Source organism: Peromyscus eremicus, chromosome 22, assembly GCF_949786415.1.
Source record: "Peromyscus eremicus chromosome 22, PerEre_H2_v1, whole genome shotgun sequence".
Taxonomy (NCBI): domain Eukaryota; kingdom Metazoa; phylum Chordata; class Mammalia; order Rodentia; family Cricetidae; genus Peromyscus; species Peromyscus eremicus.
The window spans coordinates 7,388,168-7,411,541 of NC_081437.1; the positions used below are offsets into that span (position 1 = coordinate 7,388,168).

The 23,374-nt window shown below is 43.6% G+C and overlaps 1 protein-coding gene and 1 non-coding gene across 2 annotated transcripts in view; both read right to left on the minus strand.

The window, feature by feature from the left end:
• LOC131897735 (probable serine/threonine-protein kinase DDB_G0281745) overlaps window positions 1-7,896 on the minus strand; it is a 49,330-nt gene extending 41,434 nt beyond the window's left edge. The window contains exons 1-2 of the mRNA XM_059248725.1: window positions 7,875-7,896; window positions 7,225-7,500 (exon numbers count right to left, since the gene is read on the minus strand). Coding sequence (XP_059104708.1) covers window positions 7,225-7,500; window positions 7,875-7,896 — 298 coding nt within the window. The remainder of the gene's footprint in view (window positions 1-7,224; window positions 7,501-7,874) is intronic.
• A 10,786-nt stretch (window positions 7,897-18,682) lies between these two features.
• On the minus strand, window positions 18,683-18,845 carry LOC131897750 (U1 spliceosomal RNA). The gene has a single exon (XR_009375773.1). It is a non-coding gene; the product is annotated as a U1 spliceosomal RNA (small nuclear RNA).
• Between the last annotated feature and the right edge of the window lie 4,529 nt (window positions 18,846-23,374).

The following is a 23,374-nucleotide window of genomic DNA, read 5'->3' on the forward strand; positions in this document are numbered from 1 at the left end:
GAGATAACTAAATCTAAATAACTAGGTTTGCATCATTACATTCTTTTCTGTGCAAATAAAACAGTACAAAGATACACATTGGCTGCTATGTATGTTCTCATTACCTGTATTTACTTCTCAAAAAAACTGAATCAGCTTGAGAAAAGATACAAAGCTAGTATGGAGCAAAGGCAAGATTTAAATCTTATTTTCAGAACAATGAATAAGTACCTGGAGTAGCTCACAGTGGTGACCACTGAAAACATGTGCTAATGTCCGAATTCTCAGAGCCTGTGAACACTGCTTTATTGGTGAAAGGGCTAAATATCTTATGATTAGATTACCTAGATTATGCCAGTCAGTCTTAACGTATTTTTTACTTTTCAAGACAGGGTCTCAATTTACAGCCCTAGCTGGCCTTGAACTCTGAGAGATCCGCCTGCCTCTGCCTCCCAAGCATTAGTATTAAAGTTGTGTGTTATCACATCCCACACAACAAAGTATTTTTATAAGAGACACAGTGAAGACAGATTTAGAGAAGGTGAAGAAAAAGCCAGGTTAGAATAAAGTGGCCATAATGCAAGTTAGTTGGCCATCACAGGAAGCCAGAAAAGGCAAGGAACAGAAGAGTCTCTCTGAAATCCTCTGGAGGGATAGCATCCTTGCTGACTCTTGGGCTTACAAACTCGTGGCTTTCAGAACTGTGAGAGAACAAATTTGTGTTACTTAAGCCACACAGTTTGTGGTAATTTGCTGCTTCAGGAACAATATAGTAACTAAGTTTTGTTTTGTTTTGTTCTGTTTTTGAGACAGTGTTTCTCTGTGTAACCCTGACTGTAGCTAGAGTTTTCCTGCCTGGCCCACAGTCAGGACAAATCTCTCACCCACCAGCCCCACAGCCGCTCAGACCCGACCAAGTAAACACAGAGACTAATATTGGTTACAAACTGTATGGCCATGGCAGGCTTCTTGCTAACTGTTCTTACAGCTTAAATTAATCCATTTCTATAAATCTATACCTTGCCACATGGCTCGTGGCTTACCGGGATCTTCACATGCGGCTTGTCATTGTGGCGGCTGGCAGTGTCTCCCTCTCAGCCTTCCACTTCCCAGAATTCTTCTCCTTGTCCCGCCTATACTTCCTGCCTAGCCAATGGCCAATCAGTGATTTATTTACTGACCAATCAGCAACACACTTGACATACAGACCATCCCACAGCACCTGGCTGTCCTGGAACTTGCTTTGTAGACCATGCTGGTCTCAAACTCATGGATATCCACCTGCCTCTGCCTCCCAAGTGTTGGGATTAAAGGTGTGCACCATCATCACCACTACCACTGGCATAAGTTTTTAAAGTATTACTATCAACTTACGGACATTTGAAACATACATTTGAAATGTTTAAATAAAAATCAAGCCTGGCCTGGTGGCACAGGCCTTTAATTCTATCACTTGGGAGACAGAAGCTTTTTCCCTTGCTTCTGGTTATCCTTAAAGCCTCAGTCCTAATAGTACGGCCATCTTTAACACAGGCTGCGCCCAAACCTTCACCTCAGCCACTATCAACAAGAACATCTCCCAGAAGTCTTTCAACCTAAGTTAACTTTGTCACAAGTTTCGTTTCTAGGATGCATTTGAAAGAGAACCCAATCTTCCCCATTCACTAACTTAGCACATATAAAAAAAAAAATGCCAGAGGGCTGGTGGATTTACCGTATTTTCTAACTCCAGTTAGTAAATTACTGATTTAAAAAAAAAAAAAAAAAGTCTTGAATATATGCTAACAGTCATGTGCTCTGGGAAACAGGGATCCCTTACAATGAAAAGGAGTATTTTACTAACTCATTTTTTTTCCCTTAAAAATAGCAAAAGCAAACCAAATCTCACAACTTTTCCTTATAACAAGATAAAAACTATAACCATGCAGCATCTTAAATCCCAGCACTTGGGAGGCAGAGGCAGGAGGATCTGTCAGTTCAAGGCTAGTCTGGTCTATATAAGTTCCAGGACAGCCACGGTTATATAAAGAGATCCTGTCTCCAAGGAAGAAAACAAAAGAAAACAAAACAATTATCCATGCAGCTGTTTCATATTATAGTATTTATAACATTTGGGGGAAAAACAGAAATTTCCCTTAGCTATGACCATAAAACAATAAGAGAGACAGTTGATTTTTTTGTTTGTTTGTTTTTTGAGACAGGGTTTCTCTGTGTAGCTTTGCGCCTTTCCTGGAACTCACTTGGTAGCCCAGGCAGGCCTCGAACTCACAGAGATCCGCCTGGCTCTGCCTCCCGAGTGCTGGGATTAAAGGCGTGCGCCGCCACCCTGAACGCGCCCGATCTCGTCTGATCTCGGGAGCTAAGCAGGGTCGGGCCTGGTTAGTACTTGGATGAGAAATAGTTGATTTTACTAGTAGTTTTTCTGACATTATTCCACCTTACCTTGACTTGAAATTCCATTAAGCTCTTCTCTGAACATGTTTCCTGTCTGAAAGCTAAAAACCAAAACTACAAACTAGTACTTTCCTCTACTTTACATATAAATCAATAAGCTAGATTCAATACTGGACTGAGTTTCTGAGTTCTAGTCTGTTCCTATTTGGCTGAAAGGTATACATATCAAGAGTTTCTATCAATTTTCAACTAAAAGTATCAGTTTTGCTGTCAGAGCTCTATATTTTTGCACATAAAAAGGAAGTGGGTTTTGATACTATCTCAATGTTCGTCCTGTCTTACAATGCATTTCAAATCATGATGTCAAACTCAGAGTCAAAACCCCAAATAAGAAAAATGAACAGCCACAATTAGATCGCTGTATTGATAAGTAGGACTGTCTTTTCAATATTTTTATCTGTTTAAAATCTTTTCACAATGTGTCTCACTGCATGGTGCTGGCTGGCCTAGAAATCATACTATGGTCCAGGCTGACCTTGAACTCGCTGCAATCCTCCTGCTTCTGCCTGTCAAATGCTAGGAGCTTGAATGTGTGCTAACTCACTCATCCTAGAACTGCCTTTCTTTATGTGTGTGTAGAAGCATGTCTGTGGAAGTCAGAGGACAGCCTTAGGAAGTCAGTGCTCTCTTTCTACCATGGAGGTTCCAAGGTTCAAACTCAGGTTAGGAAGCTTAGCCACAAGTGTACCTGCTAGTCAATTCTCCAGTCCCTTCATTTTTATTTATTTCTTCCTCCTTGAGACAGAGTCATGTGTGGTAGCCCAGGAAGCATTCCATTTCCAAGTCCTCCTGCCTCAGCTAAGCTTAGAACTGCCTTGTTGAATGATGCAGCTATTCCTATCAGGCTATAGGTCTGCCGCATTCATTTCCACAGGAGTATAAAAACTCACAAATATGTAATACATACCTAACATTTTAAGGATATTATACTATGAATGATCCAAAAATAATAAATCTAGATCCTAAGAGAAACTGTTATTCTGTATTACTGGTAGCTCAGCATTTACCCATTTCTTAAGACTATCCGAGCTGCTCCAGTAAACCTGAGTTACGTGCACACTCCCACTTCCCGTTCAAAACCACTCTCCTCCCAGTTTATAGACTCTCTACAGTTAGGTGATAACTTCAGAGACTGTCTCATCAGAGTATAATTCAAGGAGAAACGGCCGATACTGTCCTCATTTCTAGAAGAGCGATGAATCAAAGGCAGATCAAAAACAATGCTGAATCTGCTATCATCTAGTTGTCAACCTCTGTTACTATGGAGACTGTAGAGTAAGGTCAGACTATTCACATTTACCTAGGGAGCTACTGACAATGGAATTTTATGATTACTATTTAAGATATTTCTGCATTATTTGAACTAACCTTAATTTTTTGGCATGGCCATTAACAGACAAAAGCACTGGCAAGAGCCATTGCTCAAAGGGTTTCTGCACCAGGGGTAGCTTTGTTCAAAAATGTATTTAAAAGAACAAAAAAACCCCATCTTCATTTTACATGAATGGGTGCTTTGCTTCCATGTACACCTGTGCACTGTGTGGTGCCTAGTACCTGCAGAGGCCAGGAAGGGGCATGGGGTCCCCTCATGAACTTACAGATGGTTGTGAGCTGCTATGTGAGTGCTGGGAAAGGAACCAGATCCTCTGCAAGAACAACAAGTGCTCTAACTGCTGAGCCAATCACCCCAGCCCTGCATGTGCGACTCTTAAAAGGTAGGAATGAGCCGGCATGTGGATATCTATTTAGCAAGTTCCAGGCCAGTCTCTACTTAACAAGTTCCAGGCCAGCCACAGCTACACAGTGAGACTTGTCTCAAAAACCAAAAAGTAAAAATAAAGCCAGATGGGGTAATCTGCTTGTCACTCCAGCTCTTGGGAGGTAGAGGCAAGAAAGCTAGGCGTTCACAGCCAGCTCTGGCTAAATAGTCAGTTCCAGACTAGCCTGGGCTATGTGAGGACATGCGAGCACTCCATCCCCAAATAAGGATGTTCCAATGCATGCCAAAGACAATGATTTTTGTTCACAGTTTAGACTGGCCACCTTTAATGTTGATCTTCTTGTTTATGATGCTACCTAGAAAATATGAATCTTGCTAGGTATTTCCCTTGCCTGATGTCTTGGCTTTGTTCTATAATTTTCAAACTTATAGAGAAAAGTCCAAGCTGGAGAGAAGTAGAGAAAAGACAAAGCACCTTTCACCTGTAGCATTAGCCTTCCCAAATCAGAATTCTCAAAAGAAGACTCTCAAATGGCTGAAAGACATTTAAAGAAATGGTCAACATCCTTAGTCATCAGAGAAATGCAAATCAAAACGACTCTGAGATACCACCTTACTCCTGTCAGAATGGCTATGATCAAAAACACGAATGACATTCTATGTTGGAGGGGATGCGGAGCAAAGGGAACACTCCTCCACTGCTGGTGGGAGTGCAAACTTGTACAACCACTGTGGAAATCAGTATGACGGTTTCTCAGAAAATTGGGAATCGATCTACCTCAAGACCCAGCTATACCACTCTTGGGAACATACCCAAGGAATGCTGATTCATACCACAAAGATACATGCTCAACTATGTTCATAGAAGCATTATTCACAATAGCCAGAACCTGGAAACAACCTAGATGCCTGTCAACTGAAGAATGCATTAAGAAAATGTGGTACATATACACAATGGAGTTCTACTCAGCAGAGAAAAACAATGACAGCATGAAATTAAATTTGCAGGCAAATGGATGGAACTAGAAAAAATCATCCTGAGTGAGGTAATCCAAACCCAGAAGGACAAACATGGTATGTACTCACTCATAAGTGGATTCTAGATAGAAAGCAAAGAACAATCAGACTGCAACCCACAGAACCAGGGAAGCTACATAGCAGGGGGAACCCTAGGATGACTGTGGCTTATAATAAGTTTTGGTTTTACTCAATCACTGGGCAAGCTTCAGTGAAACATTTCACTATTAGGATAAGAATTTGTACTGTACCAAGCTGATAATAGAAAAAAAAAAAAGAAAAAGAACTGGATAATTTAGGGAGACTGTCTCAAAAACAACAAAATGGTTGGGAGTACAGCTGAGTGGTACAAAGCTTGTGCCAGGCTGCAGGTTTAATATCCAGTATCCAGGAGAGGCAGGGATTTTGAGGTTTATTCCTAGCCCCCTATACATTCATTCTGTATTGTTTACAACAAATACTGTCAGCCGGTGGTGGCACACATCTTTAATCCCACCACTTGGGAAGCAGAGGCAGGCGGATCTCTGTCAGTTCGAGGCTAGCCTGGTCTGCAGAGTGAGTTCCAGGACACCCAAAGTCACACGAAGAAACCACCTCAAAAAAGAAGCCAAACCAAAAATCAAAAACCAAAATCAGTCAACTAACCAACCAACCAAAAACCTTGAGGTAAATGCCATGTTCTGGATTTTTCAAGAGGGTATTACTGACATTATGAATAATGAATAGTCCTTGACCAGACATAGCTGAATCGTTCAACAAATATTTATCGGATGCCTGATACATACAGGCACCGTGCCATGGGCTGAATTCACTGAGGTAAATGACATTTCTTTGATGAGACTAATCACATGTAAAAATGTAACTGTGGCTTCTAGTGGCCTGAAAAAGTCACCCAAGTTTGAGAGGCAAGTCTTGTGAGCTAACAATCTGGTTTTTGGTTTCTCCACATCCTACACGCGAGAGTTTGGTACATCAATCTAACCTATCTCATCTATTGAGATTAATTATAGACGAGAACTGCTTGCTGTACATCTTTAAAAAGCCAAGCTTTGTAAAAACGAACTCAAGGGCACAGTGGTGCATGCCTGTAATTACCAATAATGGGAAAACAGGATCTGGAGTTTAAGATCAGCCTTCCCTCCATGAGCCTGTACCACAATAAAATACAACATGAAGTTTATCGGAACGGTACTTGGCAAGACCCCTTAGGCGAGCGTCGGGCTCTTTAAGTCTCCAGAGTTCCCCCTGGCATACAGGCGGTCAGCAACCGCTCAATCAGCCTTACCCCAGAAGGAGCCAATTCCCTTTCTGCCGGCAGATCTTCGTGGTGGGTGTGGCCGCCCAAACATCCGACCCGCCCCAGACTCTGGAGGGCCCGCCCTCCATCTCAAGCATGCGCCGGAGGCGGGCCCGAGACAGGAAGTGCAGGGGCGTGGCGAAGCCGCTCCAGACAGCCGGACGCTGAGGCGGGGAAGTTGGGAGGGGGGAACTGGGGACGGGGGACCGGAACGCGGAAGTGCGCACTGGTTCGCGCAGCCGGGCTCAGCGGCTGCCGGTACAGTAACGGCTGCCGGTACAGTAAGAAGCCAATGTGGCCGGGCGGTGGTGGCGCACGCCTTTAATCCCAGCACTCGGGAGGCAGAGCCAGGCGGATCTCTGTGAGTTCGAGGCCAGCCTGGACTACAGAGTGAGTTCCAGGAAAGGCGCAAAGCTACACAGAGAAACCCTGTCTCGAAAAACCAAAAAAAAAAAAAAAAAAAAGACCCCAATATGGCAGCGGCGTTAGCAGCGGCAACAGCAGCAGGACCGGCCGCCCCGTAGACAGCCCTCCACCCCCGCCACTGCGCGCCTCCGCTGAGTTGCTTCTCCGGTCCGACTTCCCCTTTTCTCCCACCTTTCCCCGCCTCGCGGGAAAAGCCGTGCAGGGCGCAGCAGGCAAGGGAAGGCAGCCGGAGCCGGGGCAAGGGAAGGCAGCCGGAGCCGGGGCACGGAAGCCTCCCAGTCAGTTCAGGACCCGACATGAGGGAAAAGGGCCGTAGGAAGAAGGGCAGGACCTGGGCGGAGGCCGCCAAGACGGTAAGGAGCGGGGCGCGGAGGGGAAGGCCGGCAGGAGTTGGTTTCCTCGCCGGCTGCCGGTCTCCGGGGAAGGGAGGTCAGTTGGCCCCGCGACCGGGCTGAGGGGCTCGAAAGTGCGCGCAGAGGGCGGCGGTTAGGGTGCCGTTGGCGAGCCCCGAGGAGAGCGGGGCGCCGGCGCGAGGGGGTTGGTGGCGCGGCTGGCTGCCGGTTCTCCCGGGGGCTGCGACCGGACCCTTCGGTGTTCCGAGGTTGCCCTGTCGGGGGTCATGACGCCGTCGCCCCCGCACTGCTAGCCCTTGTTTCGGCACCGTGTGTTGTGCTGGCCCTTGTGCGTCTTGGAGAGCCCCGATTGGATGCAGGCAGGAGGAGGCTTGTGCGTGCATCCAGCCCGGGAAAGGAGAGGGGAGCGCTGGAGCTCGGCGGCGTTTCCCCGCCGAGGCGGTGGTGCCACCAGACCCGGGGGCCCCTGCTTATCTGGCTCTGGGAGCCAAGGGCAGGTCCCGAGGCTTTTGTGTTTGCCGTCGGAGCTGAAAGTGCAGGAGGTGTTTAGAAACAAAGTAACAGGTGGGACTTGGAGAATGGGTTTTTTTTGTTTGTTTGTTTGTTTTCTGTTTCCGTAGAGACCTACTCTGAATAAGGCAGCAATGCATGGTGGGACGTGTAGTTTACCGGGCCTCCACTTTTCTTTAGCCAAAGGTGGACCAACGAAATTGTGTTTAGTGGGCACACACACACACACACACACACACACACACACACACCCGCCCACAATTTTGTTATACGGAATTTAGAAGTCATTTCAGAATGAGTATTAGTGAGGTCTTGTTTTGAAAAAAAAAAGTTTAAAAACGTGTATTTATGAAGAAACGTTACTTTAAGGAGAAATTGAAATTCCATCATTGCATGTGTAACAGAAAAATAACAGGACATTAAACAGAAAAATAACAGGACATTAAACATTAGTAGCATTTCAACCTCTTTTATAAATGGACAACACGTTGGGTCTTAGTAAGTGAACCCTTACAGGTTATAAGGTGTATTTTCTCCTTTAAAAAAGTGTGTGTGGGGGCTGGAGAGATGGCTCAGAGGTTAAGAGCACTGCCTGCTCTTCCAGAGGTCCTGAGTTCAATTCCCAGCAACCACATGGTGGCTCACAACCATCTGTAATGAGATCTGGTGCCTTCTTCTGACATGCAGGCAGAACACTGTATACATAATAAAAAAAAAAAGTGTGTGTGTGTGTGTGTGTGTGTGTGTGTGTGTGTGTGTTTCTGTGTCTGTCTTAGGGGCGGGGCGTGTGCAGATGGCCATGGAGCACATGCAGAAGTGAGAGTTGATGCAGGTTCTCAGTCTTGCTGGCCAGCACTTTTACTCACTGAGTAACTTTGCTGGTCTTGGTTTATTTGTTAATTTATTTTCTGGTTTCTAGAGACAGGGTTTCTCTGTCTAGTCCCTGCAGACCTTGAACCCACCGTATAACACTGTAGATCACTGTAGATAACTGTTTCCTTTAGAAGATGGACCAGGCTGGCCTCGAACTCAGAGATTCCTCCTGAGTCTGCCTCCCAAGTGCTGGGATTGCACCACACTGCCCGGATCCTGGTTTCTGCTTTTAAATGAGACTTTCAGAATTCAAAAGTAATGTTCATCATGGAGAAAATTGGAAAGTATGAAAAAGAAAAAAACACTCTGTTCACTCCTTTACTACTGCCTAGTCTTGTTTCCCCAAATCTGTGTTATATTGTTTATTCAATCTGCATTTTTTTTTGTTGAATGTTTCCCCATATACATTTATTAACTTATTTTTTGGGGTAGAATCTCACATAAATGATTGTCTCAAGTTCGCAGCAGTCCTCTTGCCTTTGCTCCTTGAGTGCTGGGATTATAGGCAGGCACCACCTTGCCCACTTTTATGGGATGCTCAGGATAGAACCCTGGGCATCATGCATACTAGGCAGATGCTCTTCCAGCCCACTTAGAATTTGTCTTTGTGACAGTATTGGTAGTTTCCCCTAACAAACATCTCTAGAAATAATATTTTGGTGGTGAGGAGTTTCTCTTCCACAGAAGTTTTACTTTCTACTTTAGGGGCACCTCATTGACTGCTTCCTGTTAATAAAAGAGAAGATGCTATTTTAGTTAAAAGTATGCAAATCCCAAAATTAATTAGGTGAATTAATTTTACTTACTTATTAGGCTTTAGTTTTTTGAGACCAGGTTTCACTTTGTAGCCCAGGCAGGCCTTAGCATTGGAAGCAGTAAGATTTCAGGAATCTCAGCAATCTTTATATCTTTTTGTTAACTTTGTTTGTTTGTTTGGTTGGTTGGTTTTTGAGATGGACTCTTCGTAGCTCCGCCTAATTAAGAGCCCATTGTATAGTCCAGGCTGGCCTTAAACTTGAGGTGATCTCTTACCTCAGCCTCCTCAGGGCTGGGATTATAAGCACATACTACCATGTCTGATTCAATCTGTACAGTACCTTGTGAATTATGATCTTTTTGGGTTAAATAGTTTAATGATTGGGAAATTGTGACAACTAGGAAGAATAATTTTGCATCTGTTTCATTTTCTGAAATAATAACTTAGAACATTTACTGATTTTGTGCCCCAGATATCTATGTGAAAAATGATGTTTAAAAGACAGAGAGTAGGCTGGGGAAATGGCTCAGTGTTTAAGAGCACTTGTACACGAATGCACCTTTACAAAATATCTCCTCCCCATCTAAAAAACATTCATGTATTTTACTTTTCTGCTGCCTTTTTGGGGGAGGGATGTCTGTGTATATCTAGATGTGCATGTGGAGGCCGGAGGATGCTATCCAGTGCTTTTCTCAGTTCCTCTCCACTTTTTTTACTGAGACACGGTCTCCCACTAAACCGGAAGCTTGCCAGTTGGTCTGCATGTGTATCTGGCCAGCTTGCCCAGGCCTCCCCCATCTCTACTTTCCAAGTACTAGTATTATTTATATGGGGCCAACATGCACACCTGAATTCAAAGTTTTGTAAATTTATTTCATGTGTATGTATATTCTGTCTGCATGTCTGTGCACCACATGCACACCTGGGGTCAGAAGAGGGTGTCTGGTCCCCTGGAACTGCAGTTACAGATGGTTGTGTTTTGTTCCAGGTTACTGAATATACTAAATTTAAAAACTTTTTAAATATGACTTAAAGGGTATTAATTACACCCTTTAAATCAAATATAGAAGCCCCCATGGTGCCTCATGTCTACAACCCAAGCTCTCAGCAGGATCAGAAATTCAAGGCCAGGTTCAGCTATGTAAAATTTGAGGATAGCCTGGGCTACATGAAACTCCCTCACAAATAAAAGAAAAAAACAATGCTATAAAATTTATATAAACTCATTTAAAAAAAACAGAATTGCGTAATTTCAGATGAGTCTAGTCTACTGAAAAGTGTGCATATTAAAATACTAGAGATGCTCAGTTTGGAGCTGGAGAGATGACTCAGTGTAAGAGCACTTGTTTCTCTTGCGGAGGACCGAGGTTCAGTTCCCAGCACCCACATGGTGGTTCACAACCATCTATATAACTCCAGTTCTAGGGGGCCCAATGCTTTCTGCTGACCCTGGACACCAGGCACACATACATGCAGGCAAAACACTCATACATATAAAATAAGTATTTTAAAAAATGCTCCTTAAGTTAGCCAAGATTGACATTTTGCTAAACATACAAGCAGGTGGAGGGTGTATATTACATAAAGTTCTATAATTTGCTTTATGAATATCATGGATATCTTCTCATGGCAATAACTAAATTGCTGCCACCTTCCAAATTGCTGCCACCTTCCTTTTTTTTGAGACAAAGTCTCATGGTGGCAGGGTTGGAAAGAGTGTGCAAGTGCTAGCAAGCCAGTGCGCAGACACAGAGACAAACTGGGACAACGTAGTGCATGTGCCCTATACCCAAGGACCTACTTTATTGTTGTTTTGTTTTTTCAAGACAGAGTTTCTCTGTAGGTCTAGCTGTCCTGGAATGTGCTCTGTATACCAGGCTGGCCTTGAAGGCGTGAGCCACCAATGCCTGGCTAAGATGGTATCTATCATCTACCCACCCACCCACCCCCCCTATCTATCTGAGACAGGGTCTCTCTACATACCACTGGCTGTCCTGGAACTTGCTCTGTAGACCAGACTGGCCTTGAACTTGAACTCAGAGATCTGTCTTTCTCTGCCTTCTAGTGCTGGGATTAAAGGCATGTGCCACCACTCCCGGCTTACACATATTTCTTAAAACTAGGCTGACCTTGCCGGATGATGGGAGGCAGAGGCAGGTGGATCTCTGTGAGCTGGAGGCCAGCCTGGTCTACAGAGAGAGTTCCAGGACAGCCAAGGCTACATAGAGAAACTCTGTAACCAGGCCCTACCTCTTTAACATTTCTGCTGCGTAATAAATCTGTCAGATTGCAGATCCATCAATGAATTTGCCCTTTGATGAAACCATGCCTTCATGATCCATTCACTACCCTGAATCCCCCCACCTGAATACTGACGCATTAGGAACCAAGTCTTCAACACTTGAGCCTTTTGGGGATACACTTATGTCAGAATTATAATGATATCTGTGTTGTCATGTGCTAAAAATATTCCATTGCCTTTGAGCACCTAAAATGGCCACTGTGATTATGAACTGCATTTAACATTTTATTTAATCTTAATTACTGCTAAAAATCGATATGTGGGCCAGGCGGTGGGTGCACGCCTTTAATCCCAGCACTTGGGAGGCAGAGGCATGCAGATCTCTGTGAGTTCGAGGCCAGCCTGGGCTACAGAGTGAGTTCCAGGACAGGCTCCAAAGCTACACAGAGAAACCCTGTCTCGAAAACAAAACAAACAAACAAACAAAAAATCGGTATATGCCTATTATTGGATAATATAGAATTAAAGTAATTTCCCATGTTTATTGACTATTACTATATTCTTTTTTTTTTTTTTAAATAGGGTTTCTCTGTGTTTCTTTGGTGCCTGTTCTGGAACTCTGTAGACCAGGCTGGCCTTGAATTCACAGAGCCTGCCTCTGCCTCCTAAGTCCTGTGATTAAAGGCATGCACCACCACCACCCAGCTGACTATTGTTATATTCAATCCCCAGTACTGGGGATTGAATTTAGGGCCTTGTGTTTGCTAGTCAGGTGCTACATTCATGTACATCCATAGTGTCATGCCTCTGACTCTCATTTTAAGTTTTGAGACAGTCTCACTAAGTTGTCCAGGCTGGACTTGAACTTACTGTGTAGCCCAGGCTGGTCCTGCATCAGTTTCCTGAGTAGCTGAGGTTGTAGATGTATTTCAACTTACAAAAATACAATATTTGTATTTTCTGCCAGTAAACTTTGCTATTCAGATCTTATCTTTTATCTTTTTCTATGTTATTCCTGATCTTTAAAATTTTAGTTTTTATTTATATGAATGTGTTTGTCTCTCTGTGTGTATGCCATGTGTGTGCAGGTTCCTGCAGAGTCTAGAAGAGGGTGTTAGATATCCCAAAGCTGGAGGAGCAGTGAGCTTCCTAGCCCAAACTTGGGTCCTGGAAGAACAAAATATTCTTTGTTTGTTTGTTTTTATTATTATTATTATTTATGTTTTTCTGTCATCAGCTTGATACAGTACAAATTCTTATCCTAACAGTGAAATGTTTCACTGAAGCTTGCCCAGTGATTCAGTGAAAACTTACTATAAGCCACAGTCATCCTAGGGTTCCCCCTGCTATGTAGCTTCCCTGGATCTGTGGGTTGCAGCCTGATTGTTCTTTGCTTCATATCTAGAATCCACTTATGAGTGAGTACACACCATGCTTGTCCTTCTGGGTTTGGGTTACCTCACTCAGGATGATATTTTCTACTTCCATCCATTTGCCTGCAAATTTCATGCTGTCATTGTTTTTCTCTGCTGAGTAGAACTCCATTGTGTATATGTACCACATTTTCTTAATCCATTCTTCAGTTGACGGGCATCTAGGTTGTTTCCAGGTTCTGGCTATTGTGAATAATGCTTCTATGAACATAGTTGAGCATGTATCTTTGTGGTAGGATTGAGCATTCCTTGGGTATATGCCCAAGAGTGGTATAGCTGGATCTTGAGGTAGATCGATTCCCAATTTTCTGAGAAACCGCCATACTGATTTCCACAGTGGTTGTCCAAGTTTGCACTCCCACCAGCAGTGGAGGAGTGTTCCCTTTGCTCCGCATCCCCTCCAACATAGAATGTCATTCGTGTTTTTGATCATAGCCATTCTGACAGGAGTAAGGTGGTATCTCAGAGTTGTTTTGATTTGCATTTCTCTGATGACTAAGGATGTTGAGCATTTTCTTAAGTGTCTTTCAGCCATTTGAGATTCTTCTTTTGAGAATTCTCTGTTTAGCTCTATAGCCCATTTTTTGATTGGATTGTTCAGTATTTTGATGTCTAGTTTCTTGAGTTCTTTATATACTTTGGAGATCAGCCCTCTGTCAGATGTGGGGTTGGTGAAGATCTTTTCCCATTCTGTAGGCTGTAGTTTTGTCTTATTGACAGTGTCTTTTGCCCTACAAAAGCTTCTCAGTTTCAAGAGGTCTCATTTATTAATTGTTGTTCTCAGTGTCTGTGCTACTGGTGTTATATTTAGGAAGTGGCCTCCTGTGCCAATGCGTTCAAGAGTACTTCCTACTTTCTCTTCTATCAAGTTCAGTGTAACTGGATTTATGTTGAGGTCTTTGATCCACTTGGACTTGAGTTTTGTGCATGGTGACAGATATGGATCTCTTTGTAATCTTTTACATGTTGACATCCAGTTATGTATGCCAGCACCATTTGTTGAAGATACTTTCTTTTTTCCATTGTATAGTTTTGGCTTCCTTGTCAAAAATCACGTGTTCATAAGTGTGTGGATTAATGTCAGGGTCTTCAATTCGATTCCATTGGTCCGTATAGAACAAACTATTCTTAACCACTGTGCTCTCTCTCCAGTTCCTATATCCTGGTCTGTCTGTCTATCTTTTTAAAGACATCTACCTCCCTACCTCCCTAGTGTTGGGATTTCCTTCATGTCAATTTCTGAGTGTTTTATATATAAAGGTAATTTGCTATTTTACAGATCTGTTTTCCTGATTTGTCTTTTGAATGGATTCGTGGAAATTTTTCTGTACCAATTTTTTTTGTGTTTGGTGTGTGTATGAAATGAAAGTCAGATGACATCTGCCCTTCATTTGGGGTGTGTGCGCAGAGGACAGCTTTTATGAGTTGGTTTTCTCCTCCTGAGGGTTCCATGGGTTTTGTAGATCAGACTGAGGTTGCCAGGCTTATTTGGCAAAGACACTTACCTACACTGACCCATCTTATTGGCCCCTGTCCTGGGCATGTACTCAAGTGTGCACCCTTATACATATATATTTCAAGATTTACTTTTATTTGTGTGTGTCCATATGGGTGTATATCATGTGTGTGCAGGTGCCCACAGAGGACCTCTTGGAACTGGAGTTAGAGGTGGTTGTGAACCATTTGACATAGGTGTTGGGAACTGAACTTCGGTTCCTCTGCATGAGCAGGAAGTGCTCTTAACTGCTGAGCCATCTCTCTAGCCCCTGCACATATATATTTAATGGTAATGCAATTAAGTTGATCAGTCTTTACCTTTTCTTCTTTCTAGGTTTTGGGAATCTTATGAAGTATTTTTCAAACCATTAAGAGATTATAAATCGTGGGCTGGCGATGTAGCTCAGTCCGAAGATTGCTTGCCTGACAAGAATGAATTGGTTCTATCCCCAGCACTGCATAGTTTCATGGCATAAACTGAGTTGTTGGTATAATCTTGTATGGGCTTAAGAGGTGGAGATAGGAGAATCGAGGGTTCAGAGTTATTCTCTGCTTCATAATGAATTTGAGGCATCTGGGCTTGAGACCCTTGGGAGAGGGTTTTTGGGGAGGGGGAAGGAGTGAGAAATGGGGGTATTAAGTGATTTTATTCATTTAGATTTTGAGACAGGATCTCAGGTAGTTTAGGCTGCCTCAAACTGGCTATATGTTTGAGGATGACCTTGAACTTCTTATCCTCCTGAGTGCTGGGATTTCAGGTGGGCGCCACCATGACAGGTTTATGTGGTACCTGGACTCATGCAGTGCTAGGAATGAAATCCAGGGCTTCCTGTACGCCAGGCAGGCAGTGTGCCAGCCGAGCCACATCCTCAGGCCTCCATCTGGAGTCTAACTCACTGATGTTTGAATTATTCAGTAGCTGGTTTATTGATACTCAATTTCAAATAACACTGTTCCTGTGGACGGTGTTAGTACTTTCTGCTCCCTTTCTTCCTTCTTTGTTTTTTGTTTGGTTTTGAGATAGGGTCTTGTGTGTAACCCAGGTGGGCCTGGCATTTGCCGTGCATCCCAGATTGGTCTCCAAACCGACAGTCAGTATGAGCCACCAGCTTGACTCCAGTGAAATGCATTAACATGCTATGAAGTTTTCCCTACTGTGGATTTTGTCTCCTTATGTCAAAAGCAATGGGTAAAATAGAGAAATAATTTTTATCCTAGAAGGTGTGGGTTAACACCAGAGAGGCTGAGGCCGATTTGCCAGGAGCTTGGAGTCAACGTGGGTTATATAGTAAGTTTTAGGCCGTACTGGACTGTGTTGTGAGACCTTGTCTCAAAAAAAAACAAACAAAAGAAGCAAACAACACAGCCGTGTTGTGGTCTGGTGTGAAAGAGGACAGATGGCAAGCAGCCTTACGAGTTGAGTGAGTATTAGCTAAGTGCCAACAAGGACTAGACAGGGACCACACAGCTCAGCTAAGTTCATACTCTGAAGTGACACTTGGTTTTCACAGCTTGGTCTGATTTTAAGAGGACCAGTTAATCTGCTTGGAACCATGACACATAGAAATTGTGAGATAAATGTATATTGCTGTAACAAAAATTTGATAATAAAATGTATAGTCATGAATAAGAATAAATATGTGTTGAAGCTGTATAGTGGTAAGTTAATAAAATTTGAGTGTTCAAGGCCTCAGTGTTTAAAAATGGTGAGTAAAGGCTGGAGCAGTTTGGCCTAATGGCTAAGAACATGGACTGCTCCTCCTGCCCTCCAGACAGGGTTTCTCTGTGTAGCTTTGGAGCCTGTTCTGGAACTTGCTTTGTAGACCTGGCAGGCCTTGAACTCATAGAGATCCTCCTGCTTCTGACTCCTGAGTACACCTTCCGGCAAGAACATGAAATGCTCTTGTGGAGGACCCGTATTTGATTTCCAGTACCCATGGCTAGCATTTACAACCACCTGTAACTCAGCACTTCAGGGGCGATCCAACTCCCTGAGTCTGCAGATACCTGCATTCACGTGTATAGACACACATATCCCCATACAAAAGTGAAAATCTTAAAGATGATGGATAGAAAATTTACAGATGAGTAATATGTAAGGTCATTGTAAAATGAGGCACACGGTGAGGAGAAGGAAGACTGAAAAATGTCTGCTCTATTGCTAGTTCACCTTTGAGTATTGTGAAGTATTGTATTGGAAGAGAAAGGCTGCAAAGGTAGAAGGTTAAAAAAATGGACGTGACATGTTTTTATTCTGGGAATAGTAGCTTTTTATGCAGGAGCTAGCATGTCTGTTTTAGGTGGTTGGGCCATGTGTGGGGTTTGTTACAGAGGTCTGGAAAGTCTAGTGTGACTGGCTGTGTATTTCTTCCCTTGGCCTTCACACTGTTTTCATTTGACGTTTCTTCTCCCCACATGTATTACACATGGAGTTCCCCAGCTGAACCTTTTTCTCAAATTCTGTTGGTCTCCTGAAGTGTAAGGAGCTTTAGTGTGGTTCTTTCACACAAAAATTGTACCGTTTCTTTATTATTATTTGTTTTTGTTCATTTCGTGAGGTAGAGTCTTGCACTATAGCCTTAACTGGCCTGGAACTTGCTATGTAGGCCAGGCTGTCCCTCAGTGCTGGGATCTTAGTTCTTAGTCATCAGGCCTGGCTTACTTATCTTTAATGGTTTTTATTAGTCCACATTAAGTTATACATAAATAATAACGCATTTCATTACAACATTTTCATCCGTGTACATGAATTTTTATCATTTTACCCACCCTTCTCCTGTCTTGTCTCCTCCTCCTGTTAATGCCCTTCCTCTTCCCCACTTGCCCTTGTACTTCCTTTGCTGTTAACAGTTTGGTGGCCCAGTGAGTTTTCATTTGGGTTGCTTACAGGTGCATGGAGAAGGGGTTATTGACAGGACTGTGGGCACTTCCCAGTGTAGCCACTGAAGAAAATGCCCCTTCCTCCTCCTCTAGCAGCCATCAACTGCCAACATTCCCAGGAAGAGGGTGGCTCATAGGGGCCACTCCCCACTTATTGGTTCTTTGAGATAGGGTCTCTCACTGTGAGAACCAGTCCAGGCTGACATCAAATTCCTGTTAATCTTTCTACCTCCACCTCATAGCCTTGCCTCATGGCCTCAGCTCTTATCGTAGGTGTGAGCCACCACACCTTCTTTCTAAGTTGTCTCATTTTGTGTTTGTCGTCCCCCCACATTGCTCTAGAGAGTAGAGTATACCTACCTTTTAGAATCACTGTTTTACTTATCACCACATAGTTCCCTTTACTAACCTGTATATATTGTCATATATTTCAATGCAGAGTTTCTCTGTGTAACAGCCTTGGCTGTCCTGGAACTCTCTTGGTGGTCCAGGCTGGCTTCGAACTCACAGAGATTCCCTGTCTGCCTCCCAAGTGCTGGGATTAAAGGTGTGAGCCACCACACCTGGCATGGAAAATAATTTTGAAAGTTCAGGAGAATAGCCTATTATACTTATCATATATTTGCTCTTTATTATTATTTTTTAAATGTATTATTTTATGTGTATGGATGTTTTGCCTGTATGTATATTTGTATTCTATGTGCATGTCTGGTGCCCTTGGAGGTCAGAAGAGGGCATTGAATTCCCTGGAACTGAGGTTAAAAATGGTTGTGAGCTGCCGTGTGGGTGCTAGGAATTGAACCAGAGTCTTCTGGAAGAGCAGCCAGTGAGTGCTCTTAACCTCTGAACCATCTCTTCAGCTCCCAACTCTTTTAAACCTGGTAAATGGAAATATAATCTAAATGATCTCAAAGCATAGTTTGGACAAAACCCTGGCAATAAGGGATAAGGCAGTTTTGTCCAAAGCTTAAACATTTTAAATGTTAGGGGGCTAAGTAATGAATTGGTTATATGAAACTTAGCATACTTAGCATGTATATAAATATGATTTTGTATACATTTCAGAATTTGATCATTCATGAGATAATCAAGTTTTAATTTGTATCCTAATAATTATCTCTATTAGCTTATAGCTTTGGTACAACTTATCCTTAACAGTTTACAGTTTAGGTTGGCCAATCAATCAATAAGTTTTATTTCTTAATTACCTTTAATTAAAGTAAACTTTTTTTTTTTTTTTAATTCTCGGGAGAGCGCGAACGCAGTCCCCCACTACCACAAATTATGCAGTCGAGTTTCCCTATTTGGGGAAATCGCAGGGGTCAGCACATCCGGAGTGCAATGGATAAGCCTCGCCCTGGGAAAACCACCTTCGTGATCATGGTATCTCCCCTGCCAGGTAAGTATAAAAGTAAACTTATTCTTAACAATTTATAAGTTAGTTGTCTTTGTAAACTTAGAACTTAGGTTTTATACCTGTCCGGTTAGCCTTAAAATATGAAGCTTGTGGTGAAGTTATTTTAATATAGAAACAGCTCTTATTTAAAAATATGGTATATAAGGAAAATGACAATTTAATAAATCCTTTAAGGTGTATCGTGAAATGAGATAAGCATGGTTAAAAAAAAAAAAAAAACAACTAAAACGGAGGAGAAATGTTTTGTTGTTGTAGCAGCTGCAGCCGGTTTGTCCAATCTGTATCAAGCCAGACAGCCACCAGAAATGGAGAGGGGAGGGGAGGGGTGGAGACAGACTGAAGTGAGCTGAGATGCAGAGAGCAGACAGTTAGGTTCAGAGAGAAGAAGGCAGATGCTGATGAATCCATACAGGTCTAAGGGCGTCCCTCACCAGGGCCTGTTTTCTTGCAATGGGTTAACTGAAGTTCTTGTACTTGGCCAAGATTTTTGTAAATTACCAAGAACTTAACAGTCAACCCAAAAGAAGAAAGAGAGAGAGACACTTTTTTTTAAATACAGCAATAGACAAGTTGGGAGTTGCCATTATTATTTTAACTGGTACTATCCGGCATGTGAGGCCTGCATTATTATTTAAATGAGGGCTGCTGGAGCAGAGCTCCTAGTTAGCTACAGGGCAGTTTTGAAGGTTTACAGCTCAAGTTAGCCCTTAGATTCCAGTAGTTTTAGCAAAAAAGGCTGTTTGTAGCAGGACACTGCTGCTACTATGGAGAACATAGTGAACTTCATTAGCTCTAGTTTACACTCTCAGGAGGTCTTGTAGTGTGATGATCTCTTTGTAAGACCCCGAATGAAGTAACAGCAGGTTTCTCCCTAGAAGGGAGGGGTTAGAATCTGTGCCGCTTATCATAGTCTGAAGGTAAGTCAATTTCATAAGGTTGGCAGCTTTTAGGGGTCCCCTAAATCTCTCCTTACGGTTTTTAGGAGGCCTTATGGGATTAAGATAGTCTGTTGTTTCCTTATCTAAGCCTGTAAACTGACTGGAGCTGACTGAAACACCTTCTGTAACTTCTATCAGCACCATCTTGGCAAAAGCTAGAATGTGATTTCGATGTATTTAGATAATTTTATTTTATTTCTCTGTCCCATATTTATCACCATAAGCTACATCATTCTCATTTTAAAGTCTCTTAAGCATCAGGCTTCAAATGTTTATTTAGATTGTCTAATGATGCACCAAATGAACCCCAAATGGACTAAATATACGCCAAGTACTTTGTCTCCCAGAAAACAAGGAACGGGAGAGAATGCTTAGAAAGTTCTGCTGTAGGAATGAAGGGGAACTGAGTGCAGAATTCACGAGCACATTCAAGTAAGGATGAGAATGTAGTTCATAATAGTGACACATTTTAAAATCTTTGTTGTAAGAATAGAATATTCAGTATGTACCAAGTTGTTAGCCAGACATTAAGTCCAAAAAGTGAAGTTCTGCATCCATCCATAAGCCAAAATAAGTTCAGATGGACAAAATATTTAAATTGGAATTCTAAACAGAATGCTACTGTAGGTAAGTGTAGACTTGGGAATTAGGCAACCTGAGTTTGTCCTGCCTCTCTCTGACTCACTAGCCATGTGACCTTGGGCAGGTTAGTTAACCACTTCCTGCCTCAGTTCATAAGACGGGGATGAAACGGCAGCCACCTCCCAGAAGGGACAGTTGTGAGGATCAAATGTGTTAGTACACGTAATGGGTGTGGCCTGGGGCCTGGTGCATGCAAGTGCATTTAAAATAATTGTCACCATCGTCAAACAGGTAAAACCGTAAAAGCATTAAAGAAAAATTTGGTAGATATTTTTATGAGCTTAGGGGTGGGGGAAAAGACATATAATCATGAAATCATAGAAGATGAAGAGATTTATCATTTAAAACTTCTGCACATGGAGAAGTACTTCTGATCAGTGAGTGAAGTGTGAGGTCACCAGCCAAGGGGGGACAGGCTATGAGGGTGACATTGTTTTGTGACTTCCTGCACTGAAGCCAGGCCTGGCCAGGTGAGTGCCTGGGAAGAGCTTATTTGAATGTTTTACACATTGTTTTGGTTCTTCTCAGAGCTGCTGTAACAAATTTCAACAAACTTGGTGTTCTGTGGAAGTTTCTTCTTGTCATTGTAGTTCAGCTCTGGAATCCAGAAGTCCAAAATCAGAGTGTTAAGTTGTCATGTTCCTGGGATTCTGGGGGGAGGTCCTTCTAGTTTCTAGTGGTCCTGGACCTTCCTCTTGTGATACCGAGGCTCCAAACTCAGTCATGTCTGTATTCTCTCCTCTCTGTCTGAGTTCTCTCCTCTTACATGGAAGGAATCAATGACTTCCAGTCCTAGCTACTGGGCTGAGGGAACACCTTGGTCCATATGACCTCATCATCACTAATTATATCTACAAAGACCCTGTTTCCCCCCAAACACTCATATTCTGGGGCCCAGGGTGGACATGAATTTGGGAGAAACTTTATTTCACCACAATGGTATACTCCCTTTCATGGGGAAAACAGCTGTAAGCCTGGCTGTAAGAGTGTGGTGTGGCTCTCGGAAGTCTCCAGAACAGATCCAACACCTCCCTGGAGGCTGGGGGAAATAGCAGAGGGGACGTGAGCAGAGGTACCTTGAGGGGAAGCCGGAGACCCTCAACTAGTCATGCCAGCGGCTTTCCTTTGGACACTGTCAGGGGTTCGGATGCCCAGGAACAACAGGGATATACCAAGAATATAGGAGGGGCTGGGTCTGTAGAAGATGGTGTGTTTGTGTGTGAGGTCCTGAGTGCAGTCGCCGGCACTGGGGAGAAAATCGGAGTTCACAGAAAGATGCTAAACCTCCAAGAGAGACGAGTGGGGCCAGCAAGATGGTTCAATGGGTGAAGGTGCCTGCCAGCAAGGCTGAGGAGCTGAGTTCAACCCCTGGAACCCACAGTGTGGAAGAAGAGAAATGACTCCTCGTTTATGCTGTGGCATATGCGTGTACACCCCCCACACAGACACACGGACGCATGCACACACATACATACACACATACACACACGCACACACACACGCATGCACACACACATATACACACACTCATATTTCAAAGTCAAATAAGAGGCGTGCATCTGCTCGTATGTAACATTAAGAGACAGCACTGGAACACCAAGCCCTAGAGAACAAATCAAAATTTCTAAAGAAATCTCTAGGAGATTATGAAATTAAATACCAAGATAAAAATTGTGTATATGGGTAAATACGTAATTGGAGGATGTTCCAAACTCTCATTAGGTCCGGAAGGGTGTCAAGACCCATGAAGAGTGTCTAGACTGAGGAACTCTTCAGTGTAGACTGTTAGACCAGTCTCAGAGAAAAAAGCTGATGGACCTCCCCTTACAATTGCCAGGGAGTAGATTGGTCCCTTTAATGTATCACAGTACAAACAGGAAAATACCACAGGGCACATTTACTCTTGTTCTAGCTAGCATTGAAAGTTAGCATTGTTTTCCAAGTATGTGTAAGTAATTATATCCGTAGAAACAAACCAAAACCCTTAGCTCCACTCTGCTGCCAACCCCCCTCTGTCCCTTATGGCCAGCTCTTGGTGAGAGGCGGCCACCGGAGGCCCTGGGAACCCATGCCATTTAGTGCCATCTGCTCTCCCTGAGGGGCAGCTGACAGGGTGTGTGGCCATGTCTGCTGATGTCCAGCCTTCAGCCTCATGGAGCTCCACTAACCGCTGGTTCTTCACCTGGTTTTGAAATTTCTTGCTTCTTACCTCACCAGGTGTTTCCTAGCCTCTTTCACACACCCGCTCCCCTTTTCTTCTCTGGGAGAGGGTCCCCAAGTGTGATCCCCTCACTAATCTTCTTCCATGTAGTGAGGCTCCCTAGGGCATCTCATTCCTTCCTTCCATTTCTCTCCTAGCCCCCTGAGGTAGATATTTGTGAGCCTGACCCTTTAACTCTTCGTCATTGGGTCAGGTCATCTCATGCTGCGTGCTCTTTTCAGGTGTCCTGGTTTGTTCCTGTTGGCTGTGCTTCCCTCGAAATACTGGCGTCTGACTGATGTGTACTGGTGGGAGAGGCTAACACTAAAATGGAGCTCTTGCTGGAACTGGGCCATGGGGGGGTGCTCACCCCATCACTCTCCTCCTGCCACTAGTTGGTTCCTCGGGAAGCTCTGACTGCCAGGCGTACACTTTCCCGTGTCCATCATCTGAACAGTCAGTTTCCCCTAGAATGTGGAAGATCCTGCCTGCCCCCTCCCCTGCAGCGAAGACCCCTGCCCTGAGGTGCTCACATGGTCCCTGGCTCGCACTGAGCTCGCCCTGCTCTGTTGCAGTTGGGCCATGCTGATGGCACGTGGCCCACAGCAGCAGGTGAAGGAGGAAAGGGCACAGTGCCCTCCCTTTGCAGCCGTCTCTGAACCTTCCCACCTCTCCCCTTCCTCCCGGCCACTTCTGTTCATTGGAGGATCTTCCTGTTAGCTACCTTCTCAGCCCCGCA